Source organism: Eimeria necatrix, genomic scaffold (genome assembly GCF_000499385.1).
Source record: "Eimeria necatrix Houghton genomic scaffold, Enh_scaff77, whole genome shotgun sequence".
NCBI classification, from domain to species: Eukaryota; Apicomplexa; class Conoidasida; order Eucoccidiorida; family Eimeriidae; genus Eimeria; species Eimeria necatrix.
In genome coordinates this window covers 1-20,247 of record NW_013651754.1, presented here as the reverse complement: position 1 = coordinate 20,247, position 20,247 = coordinate 1, and the positions used below count along the sequence as shown (strand labels likewise).

Genomic DNA, 20,247 nt, shown 5'->3' with positions numbered 1-20,247 from the left:
GGCTACAAGCCAGAAATGCCAGACTCGTGACTCTGGTGAAGCGTGAACCAACTCCCAACCTATTCCACAATGAATATAGCGCGACTCTTCAAGCGGAGAAAATTGGAATGCTTAAGTGGAAAGGAAAATTCAGGATTTCGAAAGAACGGAGCTGGCGGCTGTGTCAAAGATGAAGTCAGCCAGGTGAGCTTTGATGATGCTGATGCGCGCTCAGTGTGTGTCCTCGCCACCCTGGACTGCAAACCTTTCTGCTAAAGCATCTCTTTCTGACATGCTACGTAAGATTCCTTATACCGCCTGCAAGCTAAAAGAAATCGCATTCCACAAACACTCCTTATGCGACCTGGAGACTAATTTACGTTGAATCATCTCTTCCGTTTGGGTAAAGAGAAAGCCTCTCTATCTGAGTATGCACATCGGTTGGCAGCAGCTTCCTCGGTGGTGTGTACAGTGGCTTGAGCAACTGCAACTATGCTGTCGTCAAATTCCGTGTTACACGATGATACAATGGGATCTGGCTAGAGGGAGCCATGCACCGAACTTTCACACATTGGTGACCACGTTCAGGCTTCAAGCTGCACTGTATCGTTAGGCCCATTGTTCTCTCCCAGATCTGCAGAAATGTGAGTCAACCGATGAGCGTGCAACGTATAGCTGCAGCTAGCTCTGTTGATGACAGAGAATCACTGTAAGCCCGCAAAACTTCTAGCTTCAACGCAGAGTGAGGGGTAAGATACGGCGCTAATTCCCCTTGCAGATGGTGATGTTGGACATTTTCGACTTGAGTATATGCACAAGGAGCCAATAGATAGAGGCAAAAGTGAAATTTCGATGTCACTATATGGTTACAGACAATGAAATTATGCTGCTTCACCACTGGTTAGCGCAAGCCAACCCCAATTATCCCACTGGCCCGCTTCGGCCGCGAAAATACGCGCCTGTGAAATTTTGCAGCATATATCTGGTTGGGAAACTTAGCAATATTGCTGATTTAGCGAGCTGTACGAACTAATCATTGCGGTATGCGTAGGCGAGCGAGCATGCGCCATGCTGAATGGGTTCAACGACAGCTGCTACGTGGTGGGAGCTTTCGAAGCAAGTAAATGATATGACTAACTACCAATAGTGTTGCAGAGAGGCAATGCTGAAGAAGCCATCAGAAATATACTTCTTCTACCTTCTCCAAGACTTCAGGTCAGTCTTTGATTGTTGACAGCTGACGCGCTGTCGCCGCCGTCTTCCACAACCGTCTTCCTAGCTCGAGCGCTAACCTTCGATTCGCAGCCTTGACAGTGTTCGTACTTGCAGTATGTGGCTTATATTTTGTAGAACTTATATTCCATTGTCGCTTGTTTTGGCTGTGGAGCTGTCAGCGTAGTAGACGTGCTTGGGTCGTCACCAACGCCGCACGGCGCTTGGGATGTCAAACATCAGTGGAGCTGAAATATGGAATAGGGGTCGATGAGACAAATCTTCTAGTTTCAGGAGCTGGGTGCTGCCAATGTAGTCAAGTTAGAGACAAGCTCCACAGCCCGAGTTGATGGATATGCTATAGAGGGGTGTGTCATCTCCGTCTGCACGTTGCAGGCTGTACGGAAAACTTTGCCAACTTCGTGCTTCGGGTCTTTTCTGACAACTTCACAGCTCTCCCTGTGATTTTTGGCTAAAAAGCAGTGGAACCTTTCCGCCTTATCGCCCAGCTTCATCCCAGGTCCCCTATCGCTCGTGACCAACCGAAGACCGCTCCCGTACACCGCCCGTGATTACATGTTGCGGACATATCTTGGCATACACCTATAGACATATTCAGCACACATCGGCGCGATACCCTTGTATCTCGACTTTTGTGAGCACCACGGGCAAAGCTCCCTCCCCCCGAAAGGTGCGTCCATCATTTGGACGTCGTCCTGAAGATGCAGCAGCAATCTAAAGACGAAGCAAAGTCGAAGCTGGCATCAAGCAATTCAGAAATAAGAGCGGAGATCCATGCTGATGCCTCATCGGCTCCGCAAATCATCGTCGCTGCCCCTTGCCTGGATCCGGCGCCATCCAAGACAAACCCGGCGCTGGACGGGAACTTGTCTGGTTTTTCAGCTGACGCAGCTACACAGGGCACCTGTGTTCCTGAATCCATTGAAGGAAATGGGCAACTAAGGGAAAAGAGGGCATCTGTACACCGTGTGAATCACGATGCTACATCATCTGTGGACAAAGCCGACGTGGGACTGCTAGGTATACACATAGGCTTGCCGAATTCTAGCGATAAATCGGCTTTCAATGACGCATTACAGGATACCGGGATGAGCAACCACAATATTATGCAGAGCCCAAGGAAATTTCAACGGAACTGCATGTCCGTTGGAGCTAAACGCCATCGCGTTCCAATGTCAGAAAGTCGCGCAAAATTAGAAATAACTGCCGGCGATTTCCAGTTACCCACCGGGAGACTACACCTGCGCGATAGCTCTTCACTTATTGGGAACGAGCCCAGGAATGTGTCATACTCTGCCCCAGCGGCTCCAGAGGCGAGAACCTCTGGGACGGGCACACCAACGTCACAGTCGAGTGCTGCCGCATCAGTGCAACATGCAAATGCCGCACGTGAAGGCGAGCATAGCTGGCAAGTTCACCAACGTGTTGCGGCTTCTCCAGAGTCGGCAAGCCCGCAGATGGTGAAGAGCGTATCTCCTGCAGGGGTCATCAGGATCGGGGGTCGTAACCGCCGGAAGCGTACGAAGTACGATCTCGCATACAAACAAATGGAAGAGCTTGGGCCATTCGAAGAAGAGGCTAAGTCCGTGGATCTCTCCAAGGTAAGCACACATTTTCTTGCTCTACCTCCAAAGTTTTTACTGTGCTCCCACTTTGAAAGCCTGAGGTGTTGAACCGCGTGCTTCGTGCTCGTACACTCAGGTTTCCGGAAATAGTTTTGCATTAGAGCTTCTGCGCAATCCCCAGCAGTATTCGCATGACTCATGGGCGTACGGGCAAGCATGGCCAGTTGGTGCCGATGGCCGCCGACTTCTGCTGCGGAAGCTTCGAGGAGTTTTCTGGTCCAACCCGGAAAAGTGGCAGCGCGTCTTACAGGAACATAATCTTTACAGAAGGGATTTGTTTACGCTTGCCACAGTCCAGGTATGCTTTTGTGCCAGGAAATTGCACCTGTATCCTTGGTTGTTGGCATCAGAAGCTTGGAGCTGAGAATTGCCGCTGTAAAAGTGTCAGTTGGCTTTGGGTTGTCTTTCTTCTATAGGAACTGTTTAGAGTCACGCACCTGATGGGCGCGGAAGCGTGGGACTTTCTTTTGAAATGCACAGCGCTCACACAGAAGTGCGATGCTCTGACAAGCAAGGACCTTGACATTGGAGAGTAGGCCAGTTAGTTGCGCTTATTCGTGAAGTTAGCCGGTAGAAGTCTACGTGGTTGTAATGTGGCGCAGCGGGAATACCTTCTAGTGCCGTGGTTGTACAGTCGTTCAATCATGAAGCTCATACGCATGACGACTCTAGAACAGTGGGTTTGTGCGTATTATGGGAAGAAGTGAGTTTGTGCATGTTGTGGGAAAGAGTGGATTTCTGCTGGCTGCGCTTCAGGGATGATGAACCAGGGAGTGTGAGCCCACGTGGAATGAGTCATCGTACGCATCAACAATCAACCGTGGATGCATGCAAATCAGAAGACGACATGCATTCTCCCCCGGACGAGATTTTCAGCAGCGCACTGCCTACTTCAGGATTCGTACGCAAAAGGGTATCGCACGGTGTGAGAGTTGATAAGGAAGTGAATAAACGCAGTCGCGGGAGACCGCGAAAGGCACCAGTCAAGACACAAAGAGCCTCGTCAGAACCTGAAGATGCGTCTGAGGCCTCACCGACAAGGCATCTACAAACTGGCCTGTCGACGCCTACCAGCGAGGCATCCCGGTGGTTGCCAGAAGCGGAGTCTCTAAATTTTACAGACGGATGCCGTGCTCTGTTGCACTCTGCGATAGGCGAGAGATCAGAGAGCTCACCCCTTCAGCCCGACGACGAAAATTGTCCAGAGGGAGGTGCCGAGATGCTTGATGAGATTACTGGTGAGCAACGACGGTTGCTAGCTTCGTTTATGAAGACGGCCCCGCCCATTGTTTCCACCCATGACAGCTTTGGTCTACCAGCCACGGGCAAGTCCGCCACTTCGTCTCCAGAGCTTCGGCTAGCTCTTGGAGGGAAGCCAAGTAATAACATGCTGAGACTTACTACTCACTACGCATTCATGGCACAATTCATGCAGTGCTGTATGCTTGTGGAAGTCCAGCGGTCGCTCCTGAGGATTGCAGAGGAATTTAAAACCCTGTGGCCGTCTGACAAGGATCTGCAAGAAAGTTCCTTTAAACCAGAAAGTAGCATGGACCCCACAACACGGGCTTGTTTTGATTCGCTAGTTCGAAGCACCAACGTTCATATGCAGTTCGTACAGGTAATTGTGAAGCAGCTGCAAAGAGACTCCGGCAATGCCCCGGTGTCTGATGCCTCGGAGGCGCGGAATGCACCGTTTCATCTCAACGAAGACTTTAACACTGCCATGCAGCAGCTGCAAATTCAGCATATGCGGGATCGTCTAATGTTCGCCAATAAGGAACAAGCGCCGCTCGTAGCAAACGAAGTTATTGAAGCTCTTCGGGATATGGCCGACCACGTGGAACAGCGCCCCAGTGTGCCATCCGATAGGTCAGAGAAAGCGGAAACGGCAACAGTGGGGAACCCACAAGGTGAGCAACACTGAGAAATGCCGTGTTGGTCCTGACTAGCACTTCCTCTCAATTTATTAGGACACCCCGGGGCATCACAACCACCTTAAAAGCGGTGAATGTAAAGAATGCCTTGGGTTTTCAAGTGAGAGCAGCCGTGGCTAGATGCCAGCATAACAAAGAGTATGTGGCCCACTCGACAGATGGATAGGGGAAGCACGCATGTGGAAGCTGTGTCCATAGGTGGTTTAGAGTCGTCGAAGGGCAGCATGGGTGTGACTTCCTTCGCTTTTTTTCGTCGCTCGGCTTCGCGGAGCTAGAGCTCAAGAACAGAGTATCTTGGCAAAGTGTTTACTTTCAGGGTGTAAGCTGTTCGAGAGTGTCGCAACCAGCAGCAGACGTGAAAAGTGTCATAACAACTGAAGGACGCCACCACCGGAGACAACTCCCGGAGATGGAGGAGGGTACCCCAAGCCCTTAGGGGAATGGCTATTCGTCGTTTTAGCTCTACTATCGCCCGGTTCTGTCCTTTTTCATGAAGAAGGCGAGAATAATTACAACTAGTTTGCACATCAGTCTAGCCAATGTGTAAAGAAAAACACAGCTCTTTGCGGTTTGCTTTGAAGCGTGGTTTGGCGTTGGAGAACAATGGCCTTCCAATATCTGAAAGTGCCACAGATCCACTCCATCGCCCCGAAGAGGAACTGTTCGTCGATGAGGACAAACATTCATCGAAAGAAGGCCTATCTCGACTTCGCATACCAGCGATTGCTGTAGCGCCAGAAACAGAAGTACAAGGGAGCTCTGAATGGGTACTTTCGTAGAGTTCCGGCATCCCGATGGCCAGTCGACTCCGTAGTCATTCCGCGAAAACCCTAATTGTGTTTCCATTAAGATCGCCCTTGTCAAATTGTGCTGCAAGCACAAACAGTTTTTCAATGTTGTCACCAATAGACAATTGCCCACCCTGGGGATCCTATTTGAAATAACAATCGCAACTGATATGCAATTTAACGTGACGGGAGGCAACTACCTTCCCTACCCACTGCTGTCTTCGCGGCTTCCGCAGAGGCAAACGCAATACACACCCGGCCAGTGTGTTCTCCCTGCAGTAGGAATCGCAGTTTCGAACAGTAGTGAAGCCGTATTGCCGTTAATTTTTCAAAGGAGAAAACCAGTACATGAAAGTCAAAATCAGGAACATTTACCCGGAAATGTGTGGGAGAGAAGGCAGGTCGTCTCCCACACATTTCGTCTCCAGGATGGAGGCCTACCTTGCTATTGAGCATAATGTCGGTGCGTAAGACAGTCCCCATACAGCTGAAAGCTTCCTGGATTTCCACTGCCGGGAGATCTTTGGGGACCTGAATCACAGAACCGAGCGACTGCGAACGCAACTGCCACTAACGGCAGCTCTATTAATCGAGACCTTCAGGGACTTCATCTGGTTTCGCTAGTTCACTGAGGACATCAGTTGCGACATACATTTGAAACTATCACTGTGAATTCCCTTCCTTCTGCTAAACAAGCACCAGCGCGAGCCCCAGATGGAAGGTCTGCGTCTCGGGCCGGGAAATTCCTCAATCCTCGGGCGCTGACGCATTGATCTGGAGTTGGCTGTGTGTTCCAAACGCTTTCAGGATCACCAGAGGGACCACGCCGAACCGAGGGGGATACCAGCTCCTCTGGAGAAGCAGAGTTAGCATAGCCCCGTTCCAATGCCGGGTCCCTCCGGTACGCTGACCCATAGTACTCAGTAGACGGACACCTCGAACCGTATCCGTAGGGCATCTGCTTTGGCACAGGGCCGCTTGACTCATCCAGAAGGTGCGGACTACGGCTAGGCCCGTAGGCTGGAAGACCTACTGAGTACGCCATTGGGTTGTGCGGCGAGTGGTGCCCGTTTTGTCCCTCCACTTCATCCGCGTACCGAGAGCGCCTCCACACAGGCCTTGACGGACCTGTGATAATCACTACACAGCTCAGTGATACGTTGACACACGGACGCTCGTGAGTTTCTGCAGAGCGCACTCTAAACAGAACTACATGCAAAACTGAAGCTTAGGCTTCATCGCAAACAAAAGGCGCCATGGCGACAGACCAAAAGTTGTACCCGATGCGCGCGAGTCTACGTAAGGTCCAACCACCGGCCGCATCTGAGTGTACTCGAGCTCGCCCGTGCCACTCGGCCGAGGAGGCAAGGGGAAAGCTCGTGGAGCTGAGCCGCAAATTCACAACAACCTTACTGCTGCATGCAATAAGCACGCAATGCACTTCGCATCGTGAGACTGCCACTAACAACAGCATACAGCTCCTTGGCGCCACGGAGCCTGGAACAGCATATCTTCATACAAATTTCACTTCTAAAAAGAATGAAAACACCGTACGTCCGCCAGAAGGATCCCCAACGGGGGGAGGTGGAGGCTGTACACCGTTTGGAGGCACCAAAAACCCCCCGCCTGGATGCCGCGGCCTCGGCCATCTCGCATCCATCCTGGGATGGCCAAGAGGTACAGGAAAAGGAGGTCGAGGACCCATAGCAAAAGGGGGAGCTGCAGGCAGCCTGCCGGCTGCGGGCCCCATCAGCGCTGGCAGCGGCCTTGCAGGGGGTCCAGGCCTAGAAGAAAAACTGCCGATGCCCCCAGGGGCGGGGGTATAAGGCGCAGCAGGTCTGCCTACATATTCACTCTGTAAAGCTGGTGGGGGTCGATACGGTGAAGGAAGCGTTGTAGGAGGCGGGACAGCAGTAGAACCTGTGAAAACAGCAAAGCCAAATACTAAGTAGCGCGCCGTGTGTGAGGGCCAGCGAAGAATGTGCACGCGAGGCAACAGGATTTAACGAGTGTATGCCGGGTGACACCTGTAAATCCGCTCTTGGCTTTGCGCTTTTTCATCTGGCCCGAACCATCTTGCTGTTCTTGACCAATGATCTCGTCCAGGCTCATGTCCAACCTTGCTGAGACCTGCTCATCATATTCCATTGTGCCCAGACATGCAGCTCTGAAACTTTACCAACCGCGGCAAGCTGGCCCAGGCGAGCACTAGCTGTTGAGGTAAACGCTGCTTCTCCGCCCGCAGCACGGGGGCACTGGGCTGCGGCACATACAACCGTGCGGCCTGGGTATCTGCACCACACGTGCTGCTCATGGCAGCAGCGCAACCGACTACACCCAGATGCTTTTATGCCGGGTAAGAAGTGATGTTACGGGAAATACCCCGATATCAAAAACACGGAGGGTCAGAGGTGCCGGGAAGGTAGCCCTCTACAAGTGGAATGGACGACTTTCCGTTGCACCTGCACGGACGCCTCCCCCTTAGGTGCAAAAATCTCGTAAATAAACACTGGGCAGTGTACGTGGGGGCGAATGCTTAAAGAGTCGCGGCCGCACCCTCCCCATGAACCAGCAACGTTGCCTGCGACACGACGGCCTCTCCTCCGATTCTGTGAAGCCAAGCTACCCTAAACGCTTTTAAAGCTCATGATATGTGCAGAATGTGCTGGTGATGTAGTAATGTAATTAGAATGGTGGAATGACATCAAGCAGAAGGAAGTGGGGCGGCAATTTTAGGACAGCGTGCATGCACTGGGGACCCAGATGAAAACGCCTAGAATGGGCACTACGGTTTCTCCTTTCCCACCCCTTCAGGAAACTATATCTGCGTATTGTTGATTCTGTCGGGAGATGTCATCTGCCCCCATGGCCTCAGCATGGACCCCGAAATGGAATTCCGTCAGCATCTTGCAGATCAGCAGCAGCGGGTTGCCACTAATGACTCCACAGCAGCAAACAATTACGACGAATTCCAGCCAAATTCATCGCCGAATTGGATTACAAGCTTGGAAGAAGAACTAGATAAGAAAATCCTGGTCATTTTGCGCGATGGTAAGAATCTGATCGGCGTATTGCGCTCATTTGACCAATTCGGCAACTTAATGCTGGAAGGATGTGTTCATCGAATTATCGTCAATACTTTTTACAATGACGTGTACCAGGGTGTCATGATCATTCGCGGGGAGAACATCTTGCTTTTTGGCGCACTTGATGAATCGAAGCCAAACCCTTTAGAGTCGCGACCCTTGTGGGAGGTCTTGGAGATGCACGAAGAACAGGTATGGGCCCGAGTCACTGGATTCGAGTTCTTCAGTCATTATCAATAACAGCTTTTGCCGTATGCTGAGCCGTTCATTCTCACCTTGCAAGGGTACCAACTCCCGACCAGTCGGTCCACCGCGCAAGAATCCCTTAAGGCACGCGTTATTCTGCTGCTTTGCTGCGTTTCATGCATATTATCTCTTCCAGGAGAAGTACGAAAACCGGAGACGGAGAAATCTACGGCGTTTGGGTGACTTCCTGTATGGTTATGACCTGCCGGATGAGTGAAGTGAGTAAACTCAATACAAAGTCTTGACGCGCAGCAAGGGAAATTCCCTGAGGCGATCTTCGCACCATCACCCGGAGCAGCCATCTGCAGCTCTAACTTCGTATATCCCAGGCTACGGAGAGACAGCAGTAGATGGCGGCTTACGGTGACGGTGTTCGCACGGCATTGGAGAAACCACTCGAAACTGGGTCCATTTTGGATGAGGTCTTGTCTAGGGCTGCCACCAAAGACAGGGACTGCACATCCTAGTTGATCAGCGCATGCAGTTCGGCTGCATCTAACAGTCAGTCAACGCAGTAGATCTGCGTGCAATTTGTTTTTTTGAGGTGAAAGGGGCTAGGGATTGCTATGGGCAGCACTAAGATTCGCCATTGAAGTGGTTGTATTCACATACGCTCATTTCGTGCTGAAAGCCCTCAAATGCCATTCCCGCCGCGTTCTTCTTCGTTTTGCTTTAATGAACTGCTTGATGGGAACTGGCGTGCAGCATTTGGAGCCGGGCATGGCCGCCTAGGAGAGTTGCACATGGGTTCTCTCCAACAATAAGCGGCGCAGACCTGGGCATGCTTGCGCATTTTTTTTAAACTGACCAGCTAAGTGCTAGCGGGTTGTTCTTCAGCTAAGGAAAAATCACAGTTGGTTTAATAAAGAAACTGCAGCATGATAAGCCAGCTCGGTAGCCACAGACCGGGTGTGCATGGAGACTGCGAAGGGCATAGCTAGAGCAGTTCTCTGCTGATCCCCAATTTCAGCGCCTAAACAGCCGAACAGTAGGCACCTAAAACTCTGAAGTGTGTCATGAGATTTCCTCTTCCGGCCATATGAGCTCTTTCGGACAGAGCAAAAGAACCTCTGCTTTGCTAAATTTTTCAGTAGCTTTCCGTGGTTCTTCCGGATTCCAACTCAGTAGATCTTGCTTAAGAAACTAGGTGACGTGAAAAATTAGGTGGGGAGCCTTTATATTGCGAATTGTACATCGGAGCGCTGCATATCGTCTCAGTTTCTTAGCAAGCAACGTGCACGCATCAGTCCTTGTAGAGGCTGTGTTCTAGTCGCGCAGACAAGGTGAATCGTACTACACTCACTGCGTTGAACGTTACTTCCTGGTGATGGCTACGCGTTGAACAGCTCTCAAAGAAGTGGCCGTGCAGTCATCTCAAGAAATTCTGTATATAGTAGAGCTATTTACAATCCCTTGCCCGCCACAGCGTCCTCGAAAGAATAGGAAGGGGTCGGGCAGAGCGCGTTTTTGTTCAGCGGTATTACAGCACACATGGAACAATGGCCTGCGATTGGGTACCGGTATTTGGCAAGAGCAACGACCTGGAATAGTCGCCGAACGCTGAGTCAATCGCGACCCTAAATAGTACACGACACTGTGGGGAAGCATCTACTGTATGTTTATTTCGGACTTCTGTCCAGGTGCCAGTGGAGTGACAGATACTTGCACATACGGGTTGGCTTGCCGGCCTGCAGCAGCAAGCATTTCGCGCTGCATTGTACTCATACGTTCTGTACCAGCGTCCGGAGTTTGTTGCTGGGCTGGTTCTTGATCTGCTGGCGTGGGCTGCTGTTCTTGGGCCATCATGGGAGCTGGAGGTGGAGGACCCATGGGGTGCTGCTGTGGGTATCCAGCTTGAGCAAGCACTTCGACCGTTCCCGCCGTAGCTTCTGTAATGTGGTCAACCCTCGGGGCACAGCACGAGGACATTGTGTAGCAAGCCCCGCCAGGCTGAAAGCTTCCCTTGAATTGCTCTTTGCTTCCTTGGTAGTAGAGGGGGAGGAGTTGCGGGTTCCCCATGGCTTCCTTTGGCACCGGGTGTTCAATTGTTCGCTGCACGTGTACAGGGACTGGAACTTCCTTGTATCGTGGTTCTATCTTCGGGCATAGGTATTCCTGCACAATTTGAAGCTCTACTGGTACTGGAACATTACGGTCGACAAGTTTCTCGACGGGGATGGGCCTGTAGTGAGTCATTGGGACCTCGACTGGCTTTGGTATGTGCCTATACTGCGGGGTCATCACATTCCTGTAGGTGTGCTGAATATGAGGCACTTCGACAACCTTTTCCATTTCAAAGGGTCGTTGCACAACTTGGGTATACGCTTTCTCGACCACTTCTTCTTCCTTGACCTCCTCGGTAACCTCGATAGGTTGCTCGAAAGCGACATCGCGGTACTCCACTTCAGGGATTTCAATAAGCTTTTCCTTCACAACCTTGCGGGGAACTGGAATAACTCTCTCTTGCACTACCACGCGTGGGACTTCAATTATTTTTTCTTGGTAGACGTACTGGGGCACTTCTACAATCTTGTCAACCACCTGCATTCGAATATCAGGGCAAGAGTACAAGGTGTTCAATGAGATCACTTGTTCAACTGACCCTGCCATTAAAATTTTATCCATTTAGCCACTTGGATTCGCCTCAGGCAAGATTATGAATTTCACGAAAAGCGCATCTTATTCCCATGCGCCTGCGGGTCTTCAAACTCTCAGCTCACCTTGACTTGGGGCACCTCTACTATCTTCTCCTGGTAAACCACCTTTGGAACGTGCTTTATGCGCTCCTGAATGACTGGTTTGGACACATGGGTAATCTTTTCATGCACGACAGTCTGAGGGACCTCAACAATGCGGTCAACATATTGCACTTGAGGCACTTCGATGATCCGTTCTTCTATTTCATGCTTCAAGACTTCCACAATACGTTCCTGTAGAAAAATCAGAAAAGCCATCGTCGAACTTTTGTAGCGGCACTTGCACAAAACTTTCACTGGGGCAGTGCACACGAAAATTCAGCTATGTGCTGCCACTTTGATTCGGCTCTCAGCAATGAAGCCGGCAAACACGGAATTCACCTCTCAAACAAAGTGTCAATCGCGGTGCAAAGTGGAAAAAATATCTTTTTAAACTAGAGAGGCACACAGTGCAATTTGGCCCTGCTTCAAAGCAAAACATTCAACTTTTTTGACTACTGGCCATCACGGGCTCAACACCCACCTGAACAAGAGGCTCCAGAACTCTTGGTTCTCCTTGCTGAGCAATAGTTCCAGAAACCAGGCGACTTCCAGGAGGTAGTTGGCCCTGCTGAAGTTGTTGTTCAGCCTGCTCCGTTTCGGCGTCGCCAGGGCAGCAAGGCGCGCAACACTCGCTGAAGGCCTTCATTTTGACGCACTGCTTGGTAGAGGATAATTCGTCCAATAAATTTGCTTGAAAAGAGCTCGAAAATATGTTAAGAGGGACTGTATCACGGAGATGGAGTGTCAAGAATGTCAAAGGGAATGCTGCTTACCAGCCAGCGGTCACGGCAGATGAGACCTGTCGGCACCGGCTGGCAGAATGGTCTAGCCGAACACAAGGTTGTGTTGGCAAATAATATCTATCGTGGGATATTTAAAATCCCTTTTCCGAAAGAAAATCTTCTTGTAATCAATGCCGCGGTGAAGTGTGAAAGCAACGGTCAGGCCAGGGTCTCCCAACGAACAGCCACCGTTGACACATGAAGTTCGCAGAATCGATCGCGCCGTCGAGCCATTTCTCACGAGTAAGCTGCCAGCCGTCAGCCGCTGCTATAGCAAGCTGCGCCGGCAGCGCAGGCCGATGCCGCAGGCGCAGCGTGCACGGGCCAGCGGCGGCTCGAGGGCGCATCGGCTGCCGCCGGCCGTGGCTGGCGCGTCGGCAGCTGGTTCAGTTTGCTGCATCCAGCCATAGACTTTCTGGGCATCGATTTGACCTAACTTTGTTTGTTGTGAAGATCATTGGACGAATTGTCCAAGAATATCCTATATTTAGCCATTTCAACTCCATATTCCGCCATTCTTGACGGCCTCGCCTGCTGCAGGGTCGCAAGTGGCTCGATACCCAGGCAGCCGCAACACCGGGCACCCTGTGGATGGGCAGAGCCGCATCTCCTTTCCCTTCGATTTAATACATTAGTTCAAAATGTTCTCTGGCTGCAGCGATTGCTGTGCTCCCGGTGGGGAGGGCAGTCAGGACCAACAACAGCAACAGCAGCAGCAGCAGCAACAGCATCAACTACGGCAACAAGGCCAGCTGAATGTTCCCTCAAGCGCTCATCTCCACGCCACCGCAGAGTCTGTGAGATCCGTTACTCTTGAAGAACGAGCCGAAAGGGAAAGAGCAGTTGCTATCTCTGAGCAAACCGAACGCCAATGGGTGAGCAGTCTCGGTGCGTGTGGTCAACTAGTAACTAACTTGTTGCGCGGGCTCATCTAGAAAGCAATGTATTTTTTTTTAACATTTGTAAAGTGGACACGCTGTGGGTCCGTGAGCAGGCGGTGCAGTCAGCTCAACCAGCCAACATACCTACCTGTAGCACGAAAAGCAACATGGCAGTTTCTAAGTGTCAGCCACCACCCCACCCCACAAAAGCGGCACGTCAGTGAAGAAAGACATCCCGCTAAGTGGAACCCTTTCAAGTGGAGCCTTAGCGTGCTGCTTTTTTGAACGCAGGTCGCTATCACTGCATACCAACCAGTTGACACCGTCGTGAAGACTGTGGAGGTACCTGTCGTGAAGACCGTTGAAACTTACGTTCCAAAGGTAGTGGTAGAGGAGAAGATTGTTGAGGTTCCTAAATTCGTGCCAGAATATGTGGAAAAGGTGAGCAACCACGGGATTCAGCATAAGCCATCAAGGCAGCATATCTCTGCTTAAACCTCGTGCCTTCTCCCCCACAGACATGCTTTCCGCTTGCACATTTACACAGATCGTGGAAGTACCTGAGGTCAAGGTTGTCGACAAGATAGTTGAGCTCCCCCGTGTGGAGTACCAGTACAAGTATGTGCAAAAGATCGAGACGCAGGAGAATATTATTCAGAGGCCCAAGTATGAGACAAAGTACGTCGAGAAGATTGTCGAAGTCCCGCAGGTCAAGGAAGTTGTGCGTTATCAGGATGTCGAAGAAGTCGAAGAGGTTATCAGGTGAGCGCCAGAAAAGGGAGGAACAAACGCATGCAGCTGTCAAAAGCGTTTCTGCTAGAAAGGCTCACGAAACGCACTGTTCACTTGCTTTTTCTGACTACGAACTTGACAGGTATGTCCCTAAAGGGCAGGTGGCTTCGGAGGAATGGGAACGGCTGAAGGAAAAACATGAACAGGAGGTGAAGATGGAAAGGGAAGCCAGAGAGGCCCAATACAAGGCTGAACAGGAGTACCAGCAATTAATTGCAGAGGAACAGGCTGCCTATGAAGCAAAGCGTATGGGCATGCCTACTACCGGAGCTGTACCTATGCCTCCAGTGAGTTTCCACAAAAATTTGGGTCAAATACATCGCGCAGTAACGTTACCATTTCAACCGTGCTCTTCAGATTGTTTGGGGTGGAGGCGAGTAATCTATTTTTGGTGCTGTGCGCTTTACTGCACATGCAGGCTCCCCGTCTAGAGCAAGTGTTCAAGCCCAAAGTCGTTAAGACTGTCGAAATTCAAAAGCATGTCCCAGTTTCTGTTGACGTGCCCGTACCCTACATGGTCCCGAAGCCCATCGTAGTCCCCGTCCAGGTTCCCGTTCTGAAGTTCAGAGACCACTTCGTTCCAGTTCCCGTGCGTCGCCGTGTTGTCCCTCGCATCCGCTGGACAAACGAGGTTTATGAGGTTGAGTGCATCAAAGAGAAGCCTTATCTGCAGGTCCAGGATATCATCAAGCCTGTACCATGCGATGTTGAAATCAAGGTCCACGAATTCGTCGAGAAAGCACAGCCGATTAACCCTGCAGAGCTCTCACAGGCGGACGTTCACGCAATGTGGATGAGAGTCAACGCCGACCTAGCAGAAAAGCGAAAGGAAGAGCTAGGCGACAAATATCCGTATGTCCAACACCCAGAAGGAACTGTTTTCGGCGAGCCTGGCATCAAGAGGACCGAAGAAAATGCTGAACTGAGCGACCCCGAAGCCCGCGAAGGCGTTGAGCCTCTGGCACTGCACCCTGGCCACCCACTGAACATGACGTACCTCCAGAATGAGTGGATCAAGAAAGAAACGACAGCAACTCATGAAATGTATACTCCTGAATGGTTCGAGGCCCACCAGAAAGCGATGCACAACCTGACGATGCAGTATCCAACTCAAGTTCAGCTTTCAGCTGAACAGGCTGCCCGTATGCAGCAGGAAACTCAGACCTTTGGAGAGGCGCCATGGGTTGAGGTCGATGAACACGGACTGCCAAAGGCCAGCAGAGCTCAACAAGGGGAACAATCAGCAGCGTGCTGCAAGGTTTGCTCTGCCACATGCGGGGGAAGCAGCAGCTCATGCTGCACTTGCAACGGAAGCAGCAACTAAGCATGCTACTAGTTAGAATGCGTTCTTTTCCTCATCTGCACAGCGTGAAACATAGCGTTTCTGCCGAAATTTCGGCCGTTCAGAATGGCCAAATTGGAAAATTTGAGAATATCTCTTTCCTTGGCTATTCACCCTTTTTATTATTCAAATGCTTTGTCAATTTTTACCCATGCAATGAAATCACATCATTATCAGTTGCAAGGTTGCATGCTATTCGTTGATGCTGGCAATACGGTGGATTCAACAGCGTAGGCGTTCACAACTAACTGTGGGCCATGATTGATTTTCTGCCCGTGATAAGGCCTGGTGTCTGCCGCCCGCTTGTTGCCAGTATCAGTCGTGTATGTGGCTGAGCGCATTTTGTCAGCGCTCTGCAAACTCCAACTACTTCTAATAATGCTTACAAACAACACGTAACTACTTCTTGTGCTGTAGTGATATTCGACCTGACACTGTTGTTTGCATTACACATTGAATAAATGAGAGCTCTGGCCTGTTGGTAGGTGTGCGCCAGCTAAGTGCACGACAGTCGTATCCAGAATATGCAAGATTCAATGAAGATAGTTTTGCCCCGCTCAATGGAAAAATTTAGTTTATTTCTTCAGGTACTTGCACAATCCAGATTTATAGTATTGGTCAAAAGCTTCCTCCACCATAGCCTTTGTAAGTGATACATCTTGAAGTGTGTACTGGTGCTTGGATAGTTTGTTGCGTGTCTTCTTATCTTCTTGGTAAAACTCAGCCATGCGCAGACGTGCCTGTTCAGTCAGTGGGATGTTGAAATGGCTATAGATCTTCGATACAGTGCCCAACGGATCCTCAATCAAATCTTTGTATTGCACGTCCAGTATCTGATCTTCTAGATCGGGCCTGGAGGAGCGGAATTCCAGTGCCCTATTAATCATTGAAGACATTGCCTCAAGCTCGAGTTTTCCTAGCTCGGCTGGGTTGACGGAATCAAGGAGGGACTGCTGTGCACACCTTACCAAGCTAGCCCAGCTAGCTAGAGTGTCTTTTGGGTCCCTGCACGCAAGAAGCGAGCAGGCAGAGCCTTTCGAGCTGCATAATCATCAAGAAGGCAGAGCCCTCATCTGCGAGTAAGCGGGTAGCTTTATCGAAAGCCCCGAAGCCGGGAACCGTACCTGTGCATGAAGATGATTCTCGCGTCTGGATACGTTTCAAACAGCGCATCAAGAGTGAAGAGGTGGAATGGCATCTTGAGAAGCCACCGATCTGCCACCCGCTGATATTGTAGATGCTGCAGGAAACGCTTGTGGAATTTGTAGGCATTTTTCATCTCCTGGAAGTCATTTGCATACAGCCATTTTCGGTAAGATGGTACATTGAACTCAGTGCATATTGAGTAGCATCGGCCGCAGTGCTCAAGGATTACGAAGTCTTCTTCTGGAAGCTCTGCGCTTTGTGCATGAATGCTAATCCATTCCTCGGAGAGAGCTAGTTGGCTATCGAGCACCTCTTGAGCAAACTTGATCCGCGGGTCCTGCATAAAACATAATGCCGGCACAAGACAACGATGCAGTAGTCTGCGTAAAAAGGAGAAACCAGTTGTGATCACAGAGACTGCTGATGTGGTCTCACTCACATGCTTCCACGATTCTGGATCGTTGCTGAGGCCCTTCTGGCAGTATTCACCATTGTTGCCATAGGGAGCAATCATCTCACAGTAACGGGCTGAGCGGTTCGAGATGTCAGTTGCCATAATGTTTTGTAGGAATGTTGTGCCTGTCCGATTCAGACCAACAATTATCAGTGGCTCCTTAATCTCCTGCTGCTCAATTTCGGGATGCTGATGCCTCATCTTTTCCATGTACATAAGATTCATCAGTTGCTGGCGAACAGTGCGAAACATGGCCAGCTTGCCGCAAAATGATGGATTGGACTCCTGCAGAAGAGAGTCTTTCAAGATACGTAACGGGTTCATGAAGTAGTCGTGGTCTTCGCCGAGTGTGTCTAAGCCCGACAACTTCTTCGCGTCTTCCAAACAGGCTTCAGGATCAACCCTTATCGCTTTGGAATTTTTGGGGAAAAAGCCTGACTGTACACTGCAGGGAACAGCACATACGCCCGGCACATTCACAGTGATTACACAGGATGGCCCTGAGAGAAGGGGTGTGGCGGCACAATCTCAAAATGTCAGCACCGCAGAAAATTGCGTACCTATATAGCAGTGAATTTTTGAATACGTCCCTTTGATCTGGCCACTTGGCGTCCGGTAACTCATCAAATATGTTTTTAGTTTCGATAGGGAAGTCATCTGTGCGTTGTTCCGAATCAAACCAGTACTTTCTCATGAACTGCATGAGAGGCACAAATTTGAAGACTGGGGATTCAGGGCCACGAGCCTTCACTGCAGCAAGGAACTCGTCGACGCTGGCACCTTTGTACGCCAGGCCAAGCTCTTGACTCCAGACTTCTAGATGTTCCCTGAAGATTGCACGCAAGTACAGGGAATAGAAGCAGGTGAGCCTGCTGAAGCCTATACCTCAACAACTTTCACTTTCATTAAATGCATAATAGCCCTTCTCAGTTAATACTCACCTTGTTATGGCACGGGGGTCGAAAAGGTGATAGACAAAGTGCTTCGGCTTTTTCAAAAATGACACTCCAACCTGTGGTCGTAAGTACCATGCACATGCAGAATTTGTGGCTTTCTTCATGCAAAATACTAGCTGTACGCGTTATTTTTGACACTTGCTGACCAATTTGTATCTACGGCTGCTTACCAGCATTTCGCATATGATATCAACTGGCGTCAGTGGAGCAGCAGCGCAGCCAACTGGGAAAATTCCCTCTTGAATAGTTGAAATCATCAAGGCAGTGGCATAGTCTGTTCGGTTGGTGTAGCCCGTCGAGTAAGCAACGTAGGTGTTCGGCAAGCGGTACAGGAACACAGGAAGCCCTTTTTCCCGCGCACTGCACAAGACTAACTCAGCGGCCCACTTTGACCAGGGGTACCCCATTCGCAACGGTGGGTAGAAGGCATCCATTTCCTCTACGGTAGGTCGGCTGTCTTCTGTAATACGGTAATTTTCGTATGCCCCAGTGAATTCACAAAAGAAGGCTGGGAACTGCCCAAGAGTAGATGCAAAGTGCAAGGGCTTCAACTTGTTTTTTGTGCAGAAGTCGATTACTCCTGAGATACAGAGGACGTTTGAAGAACGCAGTCTGGCATAGTTGCTGAGTAGATTGACATCTCCTCCCGTGTGATAAACAACATCTACTTTCTTCGAGAGCTCCTCAAACTTTTCCTCTCCAAGACCCAAGTTTGGAAGAGTAAAATCGCCGGATAGAGGGCAAATGCGACTGCAGTATTCCTCTTTCCAGCACTTGGCCTCCTTGCATGCTTGCCGAATCCTGTCAAGAGCATGGTTTGCATCTTTGGCGCGGACGATGCATACAACTTCCAGTTTGTCTGATGCTTCCAGCAGTACTGACAATTGTATGCGGCCAACGAACCCAGTGGCTCCAGTCAAAAGCGCTGTCGTGTAGTTTTCCGGAGATGTGGGGGGCTCAAGAGCCTGAACATCGAATGTCAGCTGGCTTATCAAAGAGTCAACATCTTCCGTTGGGTGAGGCACCCGAACCGCCAAGCGGGGCTTCCGTTTAACAGCTGCTGCGGCTTCAGCACGGTTAGCATATGCATCTCGGAGCTCTTGCCACGCTACATTCAAACGGTCAAAGTCCTCTGAAGCTGTAACCTCGAGTTTCTCAAGGGCACCAACAATATCTTCGACAGCAGCCATGTCACTAAGAGATCCGTATGCGGAAGTAAGTGAGTCCACATACAAAGCATAACGCTCTGCCGGGACAAGCACAGCCATAAGCCACTGGTCGATACTGGTTTGAAGTGTATCAACTAGTGTCCCTCTTGTACCAGATGCACCATCTGGTGACTTCGCCCTGTTCAATATATATTCGGCAATGTCCTCAACACTTGGGTTTTCGAACATTAGATTCTGGGGAAGCTTTACGCCCGTCTTTTCTGCAACAGAGTTGCGGAACTCCACTGCGCCTAGGGAATCAAGCCCCAAGTCAATAAGCGGTGTTGTAGCATTCGGCTTTTCTGCCGATCCGGAGACAGCCTGCGCGACATCAACGAGAATTTCAACTAGGGCACCTTTACTGATGGAGTTCAGGTCAATTGTGTTATTGAACGTGACGGCTGTGACAGTAGACACATCTGAGAAGAAAGGTGGAGGGTCAAACGCGTAGCGCCTGAGGAACTTGCGCCACATCAGAGCCTGGGCACAGATGATGGCTTGTCCAGGACTCTTGAGCACGTCCTGCAAGATCCTTGTTCCAAGCTCATTGCTGATTCCCATCATGCCAGCCTTGTCAAGATGCTGCCGCAGACCAGCTGCCATTCCCTGCTCCACCCACGGACCCCACTGGATGCTCTGACCACACAATCCTATAGACCGGCGCCACGAAGTGAGCGCATCAAGGCAAGAGTTGGCTGCTGCATAGTTCGCCTGGCCAAAGTTTCCCAAAAGCGCAGCGACTGACGAAAACATCAAGAAGATTTCGAGGTCCTTGTTCAAATCCAGTTCCTCGCACACCTCGTGCAAGTTCCAGGCCCCCACAACCTTTGGAGCATAAACCTTCTCAATCGACGCCTTGTCTTGCTCGGCGAGAGCCTTGTCATCAGTCACTCCTGCTGCATGGAATATTCCGCGCACGGGAGGCCATTCGCCAGATTGGATCTCTTCAAATGCCTTCCTGACGTCTTCTTTCTTGCTCATGTCGCACTTTACATGCTTGATTTGAATGTTAGGTTGGGCACTCAACAAATATTGCCAGGTTTCTCCTTCCTTG

General features: G+C 50.5%; 6 protein-coding genes across 6 annotated transcripts; 3 read left to right on the top strand and 3 right to left on the bottom strand.

Moving 5' to 3' along the window:
• Positions 1-1,913: 1,913 nt before the first annotated feature.
• On the top strand, positions 1,914-5,210 carry ENH_00075480 (hypothetical protein, conserved; the record flags this gene model as incomplete). The annotated part of the gene is made up of 5 exons (XM_013577638.1): positions 1,914-2,813; positions 2,914-3,135; positions 3,254-3,369; positions 3,594-4,750; positions 5,110-5,210. The coding sequence occupies 5 exons, from the start codon at positions 1,914-1,916 to the stop codon at positions 5,208-5,210; spliced, it is 2,496 nt and encodes an 831-aa protein (XP_013433092.1).
• A 378-nt stretch (positions 5,211-5,588) lies between these two features.
• Positions 5,589-7,710, bottom strand: ENH_00075470 (RNA binding motif-containing protein, putative; the record flags this gene model as incomplete). The annotated part of the gene is made up of 7 exons (XM_013577637.1): positions 5,589-5,644; positions 5,772-5,835; positions 6,004-6,093; positions 6,215-6,690; positions 6,843-6,947; positions 7,117-7,482; positions 7,590-7,710. 7 exons carry the CDS (start codon positions 7,708-7,710, stop codon positions 5,589-5,591), a joined length of 1,278 nt encoding a protein of 425 aa, XP_013433091.1.
• A 728-nt stretch (positions 7,711-8,438) lies between these two features.
• ENH_00075460 (U6 snRNA-associated Sm-like protein LSm1, putative) lies at positions 8,439-9,111 on the top strand (the record flags this gene model as incomplete). Its single annotated transcript, XM_013577636.1, has 2 exons — positions 8,439-8,840; positions 9,031-9,111. 2 exons carry the CDS (start codon positions 8,439-8,441, stop codon positions 9,109-9,111), a joined length of 483 nt encoding a protein of 160 aa, XP_013433090.1.
• Positions 9,112-10,502: 1,391 nt separating this feature from the next.
• ENH_00075450 (membrane skeletal protein IMC1, putative) lies at positions 10,503-12,278 on the bottom strand (the record flags this gene model as incomplete). The annotated part of the gene is made up of 3 exons (XM_013577635.1): positions 10,503-11,435; positions 11,615-11,824; positions 12,114-12,278. 3 exons carry the CDS (start codon positions 12,276-12,278, stop codon positions 10,503-10,505), a joined length of 1,308 nt encoding a protein of 435 aa, XP_013433089.1.
• A 777-nt stretch (positions 12,279-13,055) lies between these two features.
• Positions 13,056-15,411, top strand: ENH_00075440 (membrane skeletal protein IMC1, putative; the record flags this gene model as incomplete). The annotated part of the gene is made up of 5 exons (XM_013577634.1): positions 13,056-13,289; positions 13,587-13,736; positions 13,843-14,057; positions 14,170-14,374; positions 14,506-15,411. The coding sequence occupies 5 exons, from the start codon at positions 13,056-13,058 to the stop codon at positions 15,409-15,411; spliced, it is 1,710 nt and encodes a 569-aa protein (XP_013433088.1).
• Positions 15,412-16,004: 593 nt separating this feature from the next.
• On the bottom strand, positions 16,005-20,174 carry ENH_00075430 (type I fatty acid synthase, putative; the record flags this gene model as incomplete). Its single annotated transcript, XM_013577633.1, has 6 exons — positions 16,005-16,434; positions 16,554-16,912; positions 17,015-17,474; positions 17,590-17,856; positions 17,971-18,041; positions 18,156-20,174. The coding sequence occupies 6 exons, from the start codon at positions 20,172-20,174 to the stop codon at positions 16,005-16,007; spliced, it is 3,606 nt and encodes a 1,201-aa protein (XP_013433087.1).
• Between the last annotated feature and the right edge of the window lie 73 nt (positions 20,175-20,247).